The 15522-nt window shown below is 43.3% G+C and overlaps 1 protein-coding gene across 1 annotated transcript in view; it reads left to right on the top strand.

Moving 5' to 3' along the window:
• The first annotated feature begins 7890 nt into the window (after positions 1–7890).
• RASSF3 (Ras association domain family member 3) overlaps positions 7891–15522 on the top strand; it is a 76286-nt gene continuing 68654 nt past the window's right edge. The window contains exon 1 of the mRNA XM_081588864.1: positions 7891–8145. Coding sequence (XP_081444990.1) covers positions 8035–8145 — 111 coding nt within the window. The 5' untranslated portion in view covers positions 7891–8034. The remainder of the gene's footprint in view (positions 8146–15522) is intronic.

Below are 15522 nucleotides of genomic sequence, written 5' to 3'. Positions count from 1 at the left end.
GTCTAAACCAAGGTCATATTAGATTTTTATCTATCTAGGGGCTTCCCTTGGAGAGGGAAATGGCAACCCCCTCCAGTGTTCTTGCCTGGAGAATCCCAGGGATGGAGGAGCCCAGTGGACTGCCATCTGTGAGGTTGCACGGAGTCGGACACGACTGAAGTGACTTAGCAGCAGCAGCAGGGGCTTCCCTGGTGGCTCAGATGGTAAAGAATCTGCCTGAAATGCCCGAGACTTGGGCATTCGATCCCTGGTTTGGGAATATCCCCTGGAGAAGGGAATGGCTACTCACCCCAGTACTCTTGCCTGGGAAATCCCATGGACAGAGGGGCTTGGTGCACTACAGTACATGGGGTCACAGAGTTGGACAAGACTGAGCAACTAACACTTTCAACATCTTTCAGGCTTACTGAAACTATCCTTGTAGTTATTGCCTTTTTAAAATAAAATATTTTTCACAGAGTTATTATTGAGAGTCTATTTTACTATTATGACTTAACTTTTCAGAGGTTTTAGGACTGAGGCCCCCTTCTTCCATTCCATAATCCGTGGAAAAGTTCCTTGTAGTGTTGAAACTCAATTGTTTAAAAAGTTGCAGCTATATCTTTTAGTTTCATTTTGATTTTATAAAGCTAAGGAATATTTCAGGCATACAAAAAATACGGACAATACCATAAAAACTCTCTTCAATATCTAGATATTAATAAACTATTTATTAATATTTTAACATATTTGTTTTAGTCTTTTTTCTCTAAGAAATAAATGCCACAGCTACAGATAGAGATTGTTCCCCATTTTTCTTCCCTTCATTCTCTCATATTTGGGGCATAACCTTCTCATCTCTCTTTTGTCTATATTTTAATGGAGACAAGTAATTATCACTTAAGAGTTCCTGTTAATGTCTATGGCTTTGAGGGTCTGGAGAAAGAAGGTAACATGATAAAGTATCATAATGATGAAGGGTTTTTCATCAGATATGTGCTTTCCCTTGGCCTGTTCTTATCCAAATAATGAGGAAATGCAGAAGCCTAAGATGAAATCTGGGCTTCCCTGGTAGTTCAGCTTGTAAAGAACCTGCCTGCAATGCAGGAGACCTGGGTTTGATTCCTGGGCCAGGAAGATCCCCTGGAGAAGGGATAGGCTAACCACTCCAGTATTCTTGGGCTTCCCTGGTGGTTCACAGAGAATCCACCTGCAATGTGGGAGACCTGGGTTCAGTCTCTGGATTAGGAAGATCCTCTGGAGGAGGGCATGGCAACCCACTCCAGTATTCTTGTCTGGAGAATCCCCATGGCAGAGGAGTCTGGCGGGCTACAGTTCATGAGGTTGCAAAGAGTCAGATGCGACTAAGCACAACACAGCAAGATGAAATCTACTTGGATATACACACCAAACCATGGGGTTAACTTTGGAATATTCATGCCAGGTAGTGTCCCTTGCATGAAATATTTTGGCTTGTTCTAGTAGGTCCTAGTTGGATTGGCAAATCTATTGCTGGGAAGGACCATTTGTTTTTTCCTCCACCATGTCCCATACACCTAGGTAACCTTCATGATAATAGGTAGTGAGTGTATCGTTTACTTGGGTACTGGAGATATGCCCAAACATGGAACTACTATCTTTACCTGTAATCATATTAGTTAACATTAACTGAGTGGTTATGTGCCAGTCACAGTGTATTATAACACTCACTTTATCTATTCCCTGTAAGAACTTGTCAAGCTAAGTACTATTATCCCCCATTTTCCAGACATGGAACCAAAGCTTAACCAGGTTAGACAATGTGCTGCTGGTTATGTGATCTCAGGCTACATTTCAACCCAGGCAGTCTGATTTCCAAGTCCACATACTTAACCACCAAACACACAGCCTTCCAGTTATTATATTGTTTATTTCTGTCGTCGTGAAAAAAACTGGAGTAACCAGAGTGATCGTTGATACCACAGGCCCTGTTTGTGTTGAAACAGAAGAGATACTGATTGTACCAGTGTAGCTACCCCAGCGCATATCCTCTAAATATCAGCCCTGAGGTAACCAATTGCCATCATCTTTGAATCTGAGTGTCACAGAATTTTTGAGACAAATTTTGGCATATCTCTTTTCCTTTTTAAAAGACATTTTATTTTTTAAAAAGTATTATTATTATTATTTTAGGCCACGCTGTGCAGCATGTGGGATCTTTGTTCCCCAACCAGGGTTCGAATCTGTACTCCTTGCATTTGGAGCAGAGTCTCAACCACTGGGCAGCCAGGGAAGTACCTTAAAGCCATTTTAAAGACCAATCCTTTAGGAAGAGTTCTGTTTCAATGTGAGAGAATGACCTTTCTAAAGTATTTTCAGGGGAACAACTCATCATTTTGAAAGTCTTATTTCTGATTCTGTGTCTCTGTTGATTCTACCCAGTGTCAACAGAGAACAGAACTTGGCAGAAACATGATGAGAAGGACTTTTCTGGTAAGGAAAAAAAAAAGATATGATGGGACTATCTCATGATAATATGACTGACTTAACTGGCTTAAACAATTTAAAAAACATTATCTCACATAACAAGGAGTCCTAATTGGGGCAGCTTCAAAGTTGGTTAATTCAAGGATCCATGCCAGTTCTTTGCATCATTCTGCTTTGCCATCTTTAGTCTTTAATTTTTGTCTTCAAAATGGCTACAGAATTCCCAGTTACCGCATTCAGGCATGACAAGATCCAGGGGAAGAAGAGAGTCTACTTTTGGTGAGTCTCTTTTCAAGGTGAGGAAACTTTCTCCCAAAGCCACCAGCAAACATTCCCTCAGGTCTCAAAGTCTCGATGGCCAGGTCTGTAGGAGACCTGCTCACACCTAAAGGAGTTGATTGCAAGAGCCATGGGACACCACGTGCACGCGTGTTCAGTTGCTCTTGTCATGTCTGACGTTTTGTGACCCTGTGGACTGTAGCCCACCAGGCTCTCTGTCCATGGGATTTTCCAGGCAAAAATACTGGAGTGGGTTGCCATTTCCTCCTCCAGGGAATCTTCCCAACCCAGCGATTGAACCCATGTCTCCCGTGGCTCTTGCATTGGCAGGCGAGTTCTTTACCACTGCACCACTGGGAAGCCTCATGGGGCACCCCACCTGACTGAAAATCAGGCCTTCCTTCTGAGCTGGGATTGGACCACCTTCCCTGGGAGGGGAAGATTCCTGAACTAAAGTCCTGGTTTGGTTAACAAGGAAGTGAGTCATGGATGTTGAGTATGTAACAAAGTCTAATAATTAGGGCAAGAAAGGCTAATATTTGCTTGGCCTTGTTTTATGCCAAGGGCTTTATGTGGATTCTCGTTTCATCCTTAAAGTAAACTAAAGGAGCTAAAACAGGGACATTGTTAAAGATTTCCATTTTACTTATGATGAACCTGAGGCAGAGAGGCTAATTAAATTATTAAAGATCACACAAGAGTAAGTGACAGTGTTATTTAAATTCCTGTCAGGCTAACCTCCATGATCATGCTTCTTCCATATGACAAAGGTATCCAAAAAGCAGTTGTTTTTCTATGTGACCTTTATTATAAACCTCCTAGATAAATTATCTCAGTCTTTAGCATATCCTAAGAATATTACCTACAATTTTGATTACACAAATGTAATCATGCATACATGCTGTTTCATGACCTGCTTTAGAAAATATTTACTAATCTCGTGAGTGAAAAATGTACCTTGTTGTTTTCATTTACTGGAGTTTTCAGAAGCCTTAATGGTTTATTTATGCCCAGCAACCAAGGGATTCCTTTCAAAAGGTAAGTCAAATCATGTCATTTCTCTGTTTCAAACCTCCAGTGGTTTCTCATCTCAGAATGAAAAGCAAAATCAAATTCCCTATAATTGCTCAGTCCATAGGGTCACAAAGAGTTGGACGCAACTAAAGGACTTAGTGCACACGCATGCATACTTAGTCAAAGCGTGAGGTGTCTAAATTTTTTCTACATTTATTATATTTGAGTTTCTACTATTTGTGGATATATACTACTTAAAGAATCTGATTTAAACTTTCTGATTTGTAATCACATTTATTTTTCTCCTGGGTGGTTTATTTGGTGAGCAAGAAGGGTTAAAACTGTTCCAAAAGCCTCCTCTTCTGCATTAATTCAAGGAAAATGGTTTATGGTACAGGATGATTAAAATTATGAAATATTTGTGTGTGTTCATAATATTTACATGTATTTATTGTTTTCAATATATTCCCCATTTAGCATAGAGATAAAAGGTCACTAGGCTATAAATTTCAATCATTAGGGTCTTGTGTCAGTGGGACATTTATGATAACAGAGTTCACTTACAAATTCTACTCTGTATTTGATAGTAAGTCCATTCAAAATTGAACTTGGTTGCATACATTTTATTTATTCCATCCCCTTCCTTGGATTTTAAATGTTAAAAAGTCTAGTTGCTTATTGTGACATTTTCAATTTTTACAGACAACTACCTGTTTTATGTGACTTCCCAGGTGGCTCAGTGGTAAAGAATCTGCCTGCCAATGCAGGAGAACAGGATATGTAGGTTCGATCCCTGGGTTGGGAAGATCCCCTGGAGGAAATGGCAATCCACTCCAGTATTCTTGCCTGAAAAATTTCATGCACAGAGGAGCCTGGCAGGCTACAGTCCATGGGGTCAAAAAGAGTCAGACCTCACTAAGTGATCAAGCACACACCAATTTCATGATCCAAATTTTAAATTTGTGATTTTTTTTTTTAATCAGGAATACTATCAGGAATTCCCTGGCAGTCCAGTGGTTAGGGCTCTGCACTCTCATTGCAGAGGTTCAATTCTTGGTTGGGAACTAAGATCCCACAAGCCACATGGCATGGCCAAAAACAAAAGGGTACTAAAGTTTGCCCAAGTGTTTAAAAAAAATACTATCAGAAAAATATGGATATATAACTACTATGCTGATTTAGGGAACAGAATACCAATTTTTCCTTCCTTTATTTACTTATTGCTTTTTGTTGTTCAAAGCAGTGCTTCTGCTTCATTATTCAATTGTGCCTTTTTGTTACACCCAATTTTGATGATGCGCTGACAAGTATAAAAATTAATTCTGTCTTTTGGAACTTAAAAACAATACCAGGAAAAGATCCTATTTATGGTATGGTGACTCACAAAGCACTTTAATGTATTTTTTCTTTTAATATCTTTCTTCAGAGTATTGAGGAATTGTGCAAAACAATTTGTTCTGGGTGGGGTTATTTCCTTCTTTCTATTTACAATCAAACAAGTTATATAAATCCTTTAACGTACACATGACTCTTAAATTGGAGTATTTAAGTATTTAAATTGGAGTATTCCACCAGGGAAGCCCAATTAACAAGGATTGTGTTAATGAAATAATGGAAACCAAATGACAAAAGTCTATCATAAAGTAAGTATATCATCTGATTTCCTTACATCAGGTTATGTGCACGGCACACACACGGGTTGGGCTTCCCTATGACTCAAACTGTGACGAATCTGCCTGCAATGCAGGAGACCTGGATTTGATCCTGGGGTTGGGAAGATCCCCTGGTGAAGGGAAAGGCTACCCACTCCAGTATTCTGGCCTAGAGAATTCCATAGACAGACGAGCCTGGTGGACTACAGTCCATGGGGTCACAGAAGAGTGGAATAAGACCGGGTGACTAACATTTTCACACAGGGATCAGCTTAGATTGGGTGAAACAACATAGAATATCTGGTTTCTAATTATTCAGTGGTGGTGAGGCTGGAAAGGCTTCAATATTGCAAGATCTTTAAAGTGGACTGGCTGTAACTCCAAGGCCTGCTGCCTACGATGGCTGAGAATCCCTTGGGTTAATAGACAACTTTGCAAACTGGATGTGAGTAAGCCTGAAGGCATGCAAGTCTTCTGTCTGTATGAGGAGAGAATGACTCGAGCCAATTCTATCCTTCTTATCATCTCTGGGCCAGTTCTCCCTCCCAACTATTCCACATGGCTGACTGCTGACCAAGGAGAGGACTAGAAGGGCATCTGAAGCTCTTCAGATCACAACCATCCCAGTCCTTACAGCTTCTCTCCTCCCCTCCTCTCTTTGAGCCTCAGTTGCTGTAGATGTAGTGAAGTGAAAATGGCTCAGTCATGTCCAACTCTTTGCTACCCCATGGACTATACAGTCCATGGATTTCTTCAGGCCAGAATACTGAGTGAGTGAGTAGCTTTTCCCTTCTCCAGGGGATCTTCCCAACCCAGAGATTGAACCCAGGTCTCCCACACTGCAGGCAGATTTACCCGCTGAGTCACAAGGGAAGCTAACTCTAGAAAGCATCCTTCAAATCAATGACTGAAAAATAATTGGCTCATTCAGGAATTTCAGACAATAAAGTATAAGGATTAGGTGTATATCTTAAAACAAGTCTCCAATTATCGTTTGACTTTTTTACACCCAGAATAGGAGTATTGCATGGACTGTTACCGGGAATTAATAGCCCTTGTTGCTTTAAATTTTCATGTAAAATGAGCATAAAATAGTACTAACTACTTTGAAGTTGCTCAGTCCTGTCTGATTCTTTGTGACCCCCACAGATTGTAGCCCCCCAGGGTCCTCTGTCCATGGAGGTCTCCAGGCAAGAATACTGGAGTGGGTGCCATTCTCTTCTCCAGGGGATCTCTCCCACCTAGGGATCGAACCCCAGGTCTCCTGCATTGCAGGCAGATTGTTTACTGTATGAGCCACCAGGGAAGCCTGCTAACTACCTTATGCAGTTGTTTTCAGGACTAAAGGAGATAACGCAAGAAAGTTTAGCTATAATGGCTGAAAATTTTGTTTTCTAACCCTCTCTTCCCCTCCTAATGTAACCTCTCCTAAAGCCGGCTTACCACAGCAGAGTTGAAACTTCAAAACCACTTTTCAGTCAGGATCTCTGCAAGGGAATTAGTACAGTTTAAATCAATTTAGTAATACCAAGATGTAAATGACTATCACCCACAGGTGGCCTGGAGAAAAATTTTGCATTTTAAAAGAGGATTAGCTGACTGGAAGGATTCAAAAAATACGGAACTTGTTTTTTGAGGAGAGTGAATAGAGTTCCCTGAACCCTTCACCCCAAGATTGAAATCCTGCCTTGTAGGTAAAGCGGATTTTGGAAGGAAAGATTTAAAAAGCACGTTTAATTAATAAGCATTCGAACTGCAGAACTAGTTCACCCTGCTTGGCACCAAGTGGCCTCAAAGATCATAATGACCTTGGCCGTCCTTATTTCGGAATGAATCCTCACTAGAAAGAAGGGCGAGAGTGAAAGACCAAAGCTCAACTGAATTTCCGGAAAGGATGTTTTTATTCGAATAAACTCTACCCAGTCGTTACTTCCCCACGCCTCTCAGCTAACTTTTAACCCTTCTTAGAGGGCCGGGTTGCCAGAGTTCTCTTCGGGGCGAAAAGAGTGCAGAACTCTGAGGGTCTCGGGGGTGGGGTGGGGGGGTCCCTTCGCCCTGCAATCTTCACCCGCTGGACCCCGGGAAGGGGCAAGCAGTGCGAGACGGCGGAGAAAGTTTCCGGCTCTGCTTGGGCCCTCCCCCAAGCCCGAGCTAGCCGGGCGGGGGGACTGATCTCCGAGGAATTGGCAGTTTCCGGGAGGCTGGGGTAGCGACCCGGAGCACAGACGCAGCCATCCAAGCAGAGATCCGGGGGGTTCCCCAGATACTGCTCGGGAAGAGCAGCGCTCGTAGAACAACCCAGCTACATCGCCCCCACTCCCACCTGCGCCGGGAGTGCCCAGACCGCCTGGGCGCGTCCCAGGCCTCTCGGGGCGGGGCCCGCAGAGCGCGGGGCGGGGTCGCGGCCCAGGGGGCGGGGTCGCTGGGCGTTTCTGGGGCCACAGCCTCGCCAGGAGCCGGGCCGGGAAGCCGGGAGGCGGAGGGAGGGGCCGGGACGGCCGGATTGAGCGGCGGCCGCAGCTGCAGCAGGACGGCCCGCCGGCGGCTTGGGGCCGCGCGCCGGGAACCTCGCGGGGCGGGTGGGCGCGGCAACCCTGCCTGGCCGCCAGCGCCCCGGGGGCCCGCGAGCGACGGGACCAGCAGCATGAGCAGCGGCTACAGCAGCCTGGAGGAGGACTCCGAGGACTTCTTCTTCACCGCCAGGACCTCCTTCTTCAGGAGAGCGCCCCAGGGCAAGCTCCGCACCGGCCAGCAAGTGAGTGGTGTGCCCGGTAGGCGCAGTAGCCGGCGCCCAGTCGCTGCCGGGGAATCCCGGGGCGGCAGGACCCCCAACTCCACGTGTCTCCGCGGGGTGCACGAGGGATGCTCGCGAGGAAGGAGGAGGAGGCCATCGAGAAGGGGCTTCTGTCTTTTCGGATCCCGGAGTAGTGCTTCGAGCTGGTGTTTGCAGGCTTGCGCTGGGCGCACCGGGGAGGGAAGCCGGAGGAAGGGCGGGGAGGCGGAGGGCCCGCTCCCGCCTGCCGCGCCAGATGGCCTCTGCGACTCCGCCTCGGGCGGCCGGCGGCTGGGGCGCAGTTCTGAGAGCCCGGAGTCGTCCCCAGGCCACTCCCCACGTTTCCCCTGTGCCCAGGGACGCCCTTCGCCCCCTCGCGGTCCTCATGGCGGCCCCCGCTATTAGTCCGTTCATTGGCCTGTGGCCCCTGGAGTGTTTTGGGGGCCGTGTAACGGCCAGGAGTGGACGTGGGGACCCAGCCTCCCCTACCTTCCCGGTCGGAGCGCTTCTCGTGGCGGGGTGGGGGCACTGAGGGAAACGCGAGACCTCGCCAGAGCAGGCGCTCATTAAATCTGGGTGGCAGGAGTCACGGTGGTGCGTTTCCAGTAAAGTCAAGTTTATAGGTGCCTCTAATGTTTTGCAAACAAGTCCCAGTACTAGGTAGGAGCAGCCGGCGAGAGCTGAGCCTTCGGTCGGTTTCTTCCTTTTTTGGAGGAAGCGTGCAGTGGAAAGCATGACTTGGGAAAAGATTGGAAGGGAACTTGGGTTGGTTTCGCTGACCATGATTGTGCCTTTCAGGGAGGCTCCCCCGAAACGGGACGCTTGGGCTGATGTCTGAGTCCGGTGCTTGAACTCCGCGGCCTCCTGGCCCTGGGAGCCTCAGCAGGGAAGTCCTGCCAACGCAGACGTGCTGGTATCCGATTAGAGAAGGCTGGAATGGAACAAACTGATTGCTCTTAAAAAACAGCAGGCGCGCGCCCAACATTGCCATCAGACTTCTTTCTGGAGAGTAGAGGCAAGGAAAATCAGGGCCGGATGATGACTTATGGGAGGGGTGAGAACGGAGTAATGTGTCAGGATTTCCTTGCCAGACCTTTTAAGTTTACTTAACCACTTTAGGAGGTCAAATTCCTTTTTAAGATTCGGAGGTTTTAGTCTTTTGAACCTCCTAACTTCCCACACCTGAAGAAGGGGCGAAGGGTAGGGAAGGGCAAGAGTCAGGTGCCCTTACTCAGTAGCTGATGATCCCAAGTGAAGTTCCGAGTCAATAGTCCTCCGCGTTTGATTGTTTCTAAGGCTTAGTCACTTTAACCTGAGGCTGCTATAACATATGCTAGGTGACTTCAACAACAAAGTATGTATTTCTGAAAGTTCTAGAGGCTAGATGTCTGAGATGTGGGTGCCAGCATGTTGGGTTCTTTTTTTTTTTTTTTGCCCTTTAGGGGCATGCAGGGGATCCCCCCCAATCAGGGATCAAACTCTTGCCCCCAGGCAGTGGGAGCCAGGAGTCTTGACCATTGGACCACCAGGGAAGTCCCAGCATGTTGTGTTCTGATGAGGACCCCTTCCTGGCTGTGTAGATAGCTATCTGGCAGTGCCCTCACTCCAGGGAAAGGGCTACCTCTCACCTTCTTATAAGGCCACTCATCCCATCTTGTGGGCCACTCTGAAGACCTGATTACCTCTCAAAGGCCCCACCTCCAAATCTTATCACATTAGAGTTTCATCATGTGAATTGAGGGGGGTGGGCAGAGGCAAACAGTTCATAGCAAGTGAAATCTTATTTTTAGTGAAGTGTATTCTAACGCCATGAGTTTGCTGTGAAGTTTGGAAGTCAGGAATGCCTGCCTCTCCAGTCAGTGCATTGAAGAATTGCATTTCCTTGTGCTTTTTTTTTTTTCCCCGCTTTGCTTGTCTCTTTCTTGGGCTCTACTTCCTTTCTCTTCTCTACTTTGTGTTTTTTTGGATTGTTTCCATTTATGTCACTGTCATCATTTGACACTTTGAGTAGAGATTATCAGAGACGGTTGTGCTCATTTGAAGTCTATCCCAGAGGCTACTAGTAGCTGCAGAAAACTAGTTGGTGTTGAATTCTCCAGATGTGAGATGCTCCTTTATGAGGGCCAAGGTATCCAGGTTGAACTTGTATGAAAATGTTTTAGTGCTTTAAAAAGTAAGAATTTTTTTTCTGGACTTACACACTTACAGTGTTTATATTATACTCATTAACTTATGTAATAGTCATCTAGTATATATAACATACTCATTTAATGATACTTATTTAGTGTTTAGGATTGTCCTACCATCAATATATATTTTGAAGATTGTGCTGAAAATCAGAACAGTAAGTCCTAGATCTTTGCTTAAAGAGCTTCAAAGTATATTCTGAAACTTTATTGCCTGTATATTTCCCCTTCTAACATAACACTTACTGAGTGCTGAGTTAGAGGACTTATTTCCCAGTTGGAGAAGGTGTTCTAACTGAATTTCTCTGGGCATTTTGGTTTATTTAAAGAGTGCGTCTGTTAAATTCCTGATAAGATTTATGAGTTAAGGAAGTCAAACTTATCATAAATTTAAAGCAAGGCTCTCTCAGTACAGAACATATCTTTTACCCAAGATTAGATAAATCTTTTTTCCTTTTTTATGCCAGTGATTGTAAGAATTAGGTAGGCACCTCTGACATATATTAGTTTAGAAGTGAAATTTATGTTTTCTCTAAAGAGGTGGAAAGAGAAGTGTTGCCAGAAGGATCTATTATGGATAATAGTGATTTTTTTTAAAGTGCTATACCACCTGGTGGAAAAGCCAGGAAAATGTGGTTTCTAGAACTCTTGAAAATATCCAGGAAAACAAGATGTCTGTGGTAAATGCAGGATGGTGAGAAAGGGGGAGAGAGGGTGAGAAATTTGTTTCTTCTCTTGCCAGGCAAAGGAACATAGCCCAACTTTTTCTTTCTTATTTTATATTGGTGTCCTCTTTAAGAAAAAAAAAGGAAAAGGCTTAAAAACTTGTCTGAAAGATACAAAGGAAAGAAATTGTGGCCTTTTTTTTTTAGGAGTTTGAATGCCATGCTTACTGCTGTATCCCCAGGGCCTCCATCAGTGAGTATTAGTTGAATGAATGAATGTTTTCCTGGTTTGATAATTGCTGGCTCTTTATGGGTTTTCAGTGTACCCTGTCTTATGATTCTCCCAAGAATCCTCTGCAGCATTAACCTAATGAAAAGTTGGGCCTCGTTAAGTGATTTGCTAAAGACCCACACTTAGGTAGGGAAAAGGTAGAACTCAAGCTTTCCTGACTCAAAATTCCAGTCTCCTTTTCACTGCTTCTTGGCTATAAAAATAATTTTAATATTCTAGTTTACTTTTGCAAAATGGACATCTATAATTTAGGAGTTTCTTAACATTTTGACACCCTAACTTTCATGTATCTTCATTACAGTGTTCATAAGTCATCCTTGTAAATGTACTGTTATGCTTTGTGCAGAAGCAAGAATGTCAACAGTCTGTTAACTCATAATTTTCCTTTTCTACATATTCAGGCTTCCAAGAGTAGAAATGGACTAAAATCATTAATCTATCAGAGCATATTCTGCTTCTTCTCTAAACCAAGGTGATCACTTTTCTTCCTGAGCCTTGGGTACATAATAGGACTAAGAAATGATGCTGTGTTTGCTTTAGAAGTAAAATAATTAAGAAGTAATTATAATTATAATAAAAGGGAGTTAATAAAAAATTTTTTAAAGATAAAGAAGTCTTATTTAGGAGCTTGAAATTGTCTTCTGAACCATCCACACTTTTTAAAAAGTTCTACTGAAGAATGGGTTAATAAGGCAAGCCTGTGAGACTCCATGTAACAGATCTTAAGTTCACCCATAGGTTTTTTCCTTGTTAAAATTTAAATATTTTTGTGGTTTTCTGGCTCTGCATCTTACACCTAGAACCAACAGTAATGAGTTGCACTATTTTATTAAGTGTTTCCATTAGAAGTTTTGGTGATAGAGCGCTAATTTACAACATCAAAGGTATTTTGCTTAAACTTTTTATACTGACAGAGCCCCTGTATTACTGAATGTAAACATTCCCAGCAGTTGTTTTGCCCAGTGTACGGTTATTTGCACATCTTGTCGCCATGTCTGATATATTCAGTTCTTACACAGTGTTAATCCAATGGAATTTTGTGTTTGTATGAGCAGGACTCATGGAAACACATTCCTTTAACTGAATTTCAGAATAAAATTAGTCACCAGTGTTATATACCAGCAAGCATGAACAATATACACCCTACCCCATTTCTTTTTCTGGCTAACGTGCAAGAGTTAGAATTATTTGGAAAGCAGTGACACAAAACATTTACAAAAAGGAAAGCTAAATGCATCCAATAATGTGGTTATTCTTCTTAGATTTCCTTTGGCAATCAGTGCATGTCATACTGTAAACATTCATTTTTGGGACAAAAAAGTGAGACTGGCTGAATGCTTTCTCGTGTACCAACTCCTCGCCTCGAGCATCAACTCTTGCTTACTCTTAGCTTTCCACATAAATTGCTGTCTTTTGATAAAGACCCCAGTTTGAGGCTTGCTTTTTGCTTCTAATTTGTCCCAGGGTCATTGGCTAGCTGAGCCCCTCTTTGGAATGGATGGTGAGAGACAGTGTAGGGAATAAGAAGGTAAATGCTTGCAAAGATACATCTTGACTAACTTGGCCCATTTTTGTCCTTGTCTCGTTGAAGAGCTGATATATGTTGCCTTGTAGGAGGCTTTATTCTGGTTAAGCAGGCAGGCTACAGTTCTACAGTCCACGGGGTCGCAAAGAGTAGGACACAACTGAGCGACTGAGCACACAAAGCATTGCCTATTATTACATACGTTATATATGAGACGGAGAAGGCACTGGCACCCCACTCCAGTACTCTTGCCTGGAAAATCCCATGGACGGAGGAGCCGGGTAGGCTGCAGTCCATGGGGTCGCTAAGAGTTGGACACGACTGAGCGGCTTCATTTTCACTTTTCCCTTTCATGCACTGGAGAAGGAAATGGCAGCCCACTCCAGTATTCTTGCCTGGAGAATCCCAGGGACGGCGGAGCCTGGTGGGCTGCTGTCTATGGGGTCGCACAGAGTCGGACACGACTGAAGCGACTTAGCAGTAGCAGTATATATGAGAAGGCCTAGCTCATTGTTTGCTCTCTGATGCAACAACTTTAAAAAAAAAATATTTACTTATTTGGCTGTGCCCAATCTTAGTTGCAGCACACGGGATTTTTAGTTATGGCATGTGGGATCTAGTTCCTTCACCAGGAATCGAACTCAGGCTCCCTGCATTGGGAATGTAGAGTCGTAGCCACTGGACCAGCAGCGAAGTCCCTGATGCAACAACTTTAATTAAGAGTCTATAACTAGGAGTCTAGTCTTATTAGGCTTCTTCAGTTCCCTTCAGCATTCAAGTTAGTCCCCATCACAGAACCCGGGCCTGGAGTTGCTTTTTTTATTTCTTCCCTTGTCAACTTACATGCTGCCTTTTCAGAGAAGTCTTCCTGAACCACCAATCCAAACTAGACAGCCTTCCCTCTCAAAGTACCCTGCTCTTTCCCTTCATAGCAAAAGTTGTAATCTCTTGTTATAGTTTGTTTCGAACAGAGACTAGCATGTTTACCCAGGGTCTAAAATAAATGCCTGGCCCTTGGTAGGTGCTTGAGTAAGTGAAAGCCTACTCATCATTTTGAATGAAAGTCCCAGTACTAGGTACTGTGAGTTTTCTTTTAAACACAAGTACACGATTTCCTCTCTTCTCACAACTAGACCATAAGCCTCCACTGCATCTTATAGAGGGTAGTCATTTAAAAATGGATAATATTGGTGGTAACCGTTACTGCTGGTTTAGCTCACTTTATTTTTCCTTATTTTAAGCTTCAATCATTCATTCATTTATGCAACAATTGAGTTTATTTTTGCTATGAAGGGAAAGAGCAGAGGGCTGCTTCAGATCAGTGATTCAGAAAGACTTCTCTGAAAAGGTGAACTGTAAGGAGAGAAATGTGACCACCTCCACCCAAATCTGGCTCTGGGAATAGAGCAATGAAAAAACAATGTCCCTAACCTCATTTAGCAATAATTTTTAAAAAGCTTATCAAATAAATAAATTAAAGCATCTCTCATTTTTCTTTTAAAGAGCTTGCTTCTTTGGTAAAAGGAAACTTTTTAACTGTTTACTGTTTTTTCAGGAATACCCCTGTTGTGCAAAGTCTGATAAAGCTATTATGTCTATTTAGATAGAAATGTTGGCTGAGATGTGTATCCCTGTAAAACAAGCCACATTTCTCTGTTGACATTTGTTCTAAAATTGTAGAGGACTGTAATATATAATCATCCTATAGTTAGTGTTGGGTTAGCTGTCAGTGGCTAGTTGAAATGGTTTTTGCTTACTTGTTGTACACACACACACACACACACACACACACACACACACACATTTTTAATGGAGAGGGCCCAGTTACACACCAGGAAAGAGATATCAGAGCCTATAAAAAAATTAACGTGTGAAATGAATGTAAACATGTCACAAAATAGAAGTGACCATCATTCTAAAAGTCTGCTGCCCGCATAGGGTTGTTACTAGTCAGGTATGGCTGTAGAATACTTGAAATGTGGCTAGCCTGATTTGAGAGATGTTGTTAAGTCTGAAATACATACTGAATTTCCAAGACAAAGGAAAGAGAAAATATATCACAATACTTGTTTTTATTATTGGTTACATGTTGAAATAATACTCTAAATATATTGAGTTAAATAAAATTAATTTTTATATGTTTATTTTTTAACATGACTATTGGAAAATTTAAAATTAATGACTTCCTAAAATAACCGACTTCCCTGGTAATCCAGTGGTTAAGAATTCGCCTGCCAATGCAGGGGACATGGTTTGGATCCCCAGCCTGGGAAGAGTCCACATGTGGAGGAGCCACTAAGCTCGTGCACCATAAGTATTAAGCCTGAGTGCTGCAACTACTGGCCTGTGTGCCCTAGAGCCGGTGCTCTGCAGCAAGAGAAACCACTGCAATAGGAAGCCCATGCACAGCAACTACAGAAAGCCCATGTGCAGCAATGAAAACCCAGTGCAGCCAATAAATAATAAAGTTAGTGGCTTGTGTTATACCTTTGTTGGAAAGTGCTGTTTGCAAAAGCAGAGCTGGGAACTCTTGCCAAGGGTGTGAATCTCTATCCTCTAGATGGCTGCAGGTGGATGGATTGGGTACCAGCCAAGCCCACTGGGAAGATTTTTCTTTGTGAAGGGAAACGTGCCCTTTGCTGTTTGGAATAGTTTCTTAGCTTAGCTCGGGTCACACATATGAGCTAAATG

Source organism: Giraffa tippelskirchi, chromosome 4, assembly GCF_054371585.1.
Source record: "Giraffa tippelskirchi isolate mGirTip1 chromosome 4, T2T-mGirTip1v1.2.pri, whole genome shotgun sequence".
NCBI classification, from domain to species: Eukaryota; Metazoa; Chordata; class Mammalia; order Artiodactyla; family Giraffidae; genus Giraffa; species Giraffa tippelskirchi.
Note: the sequence above shows the minus strand (reverse complement) of the source record. Positions and strands in the feature narration are given on the sequence as shown.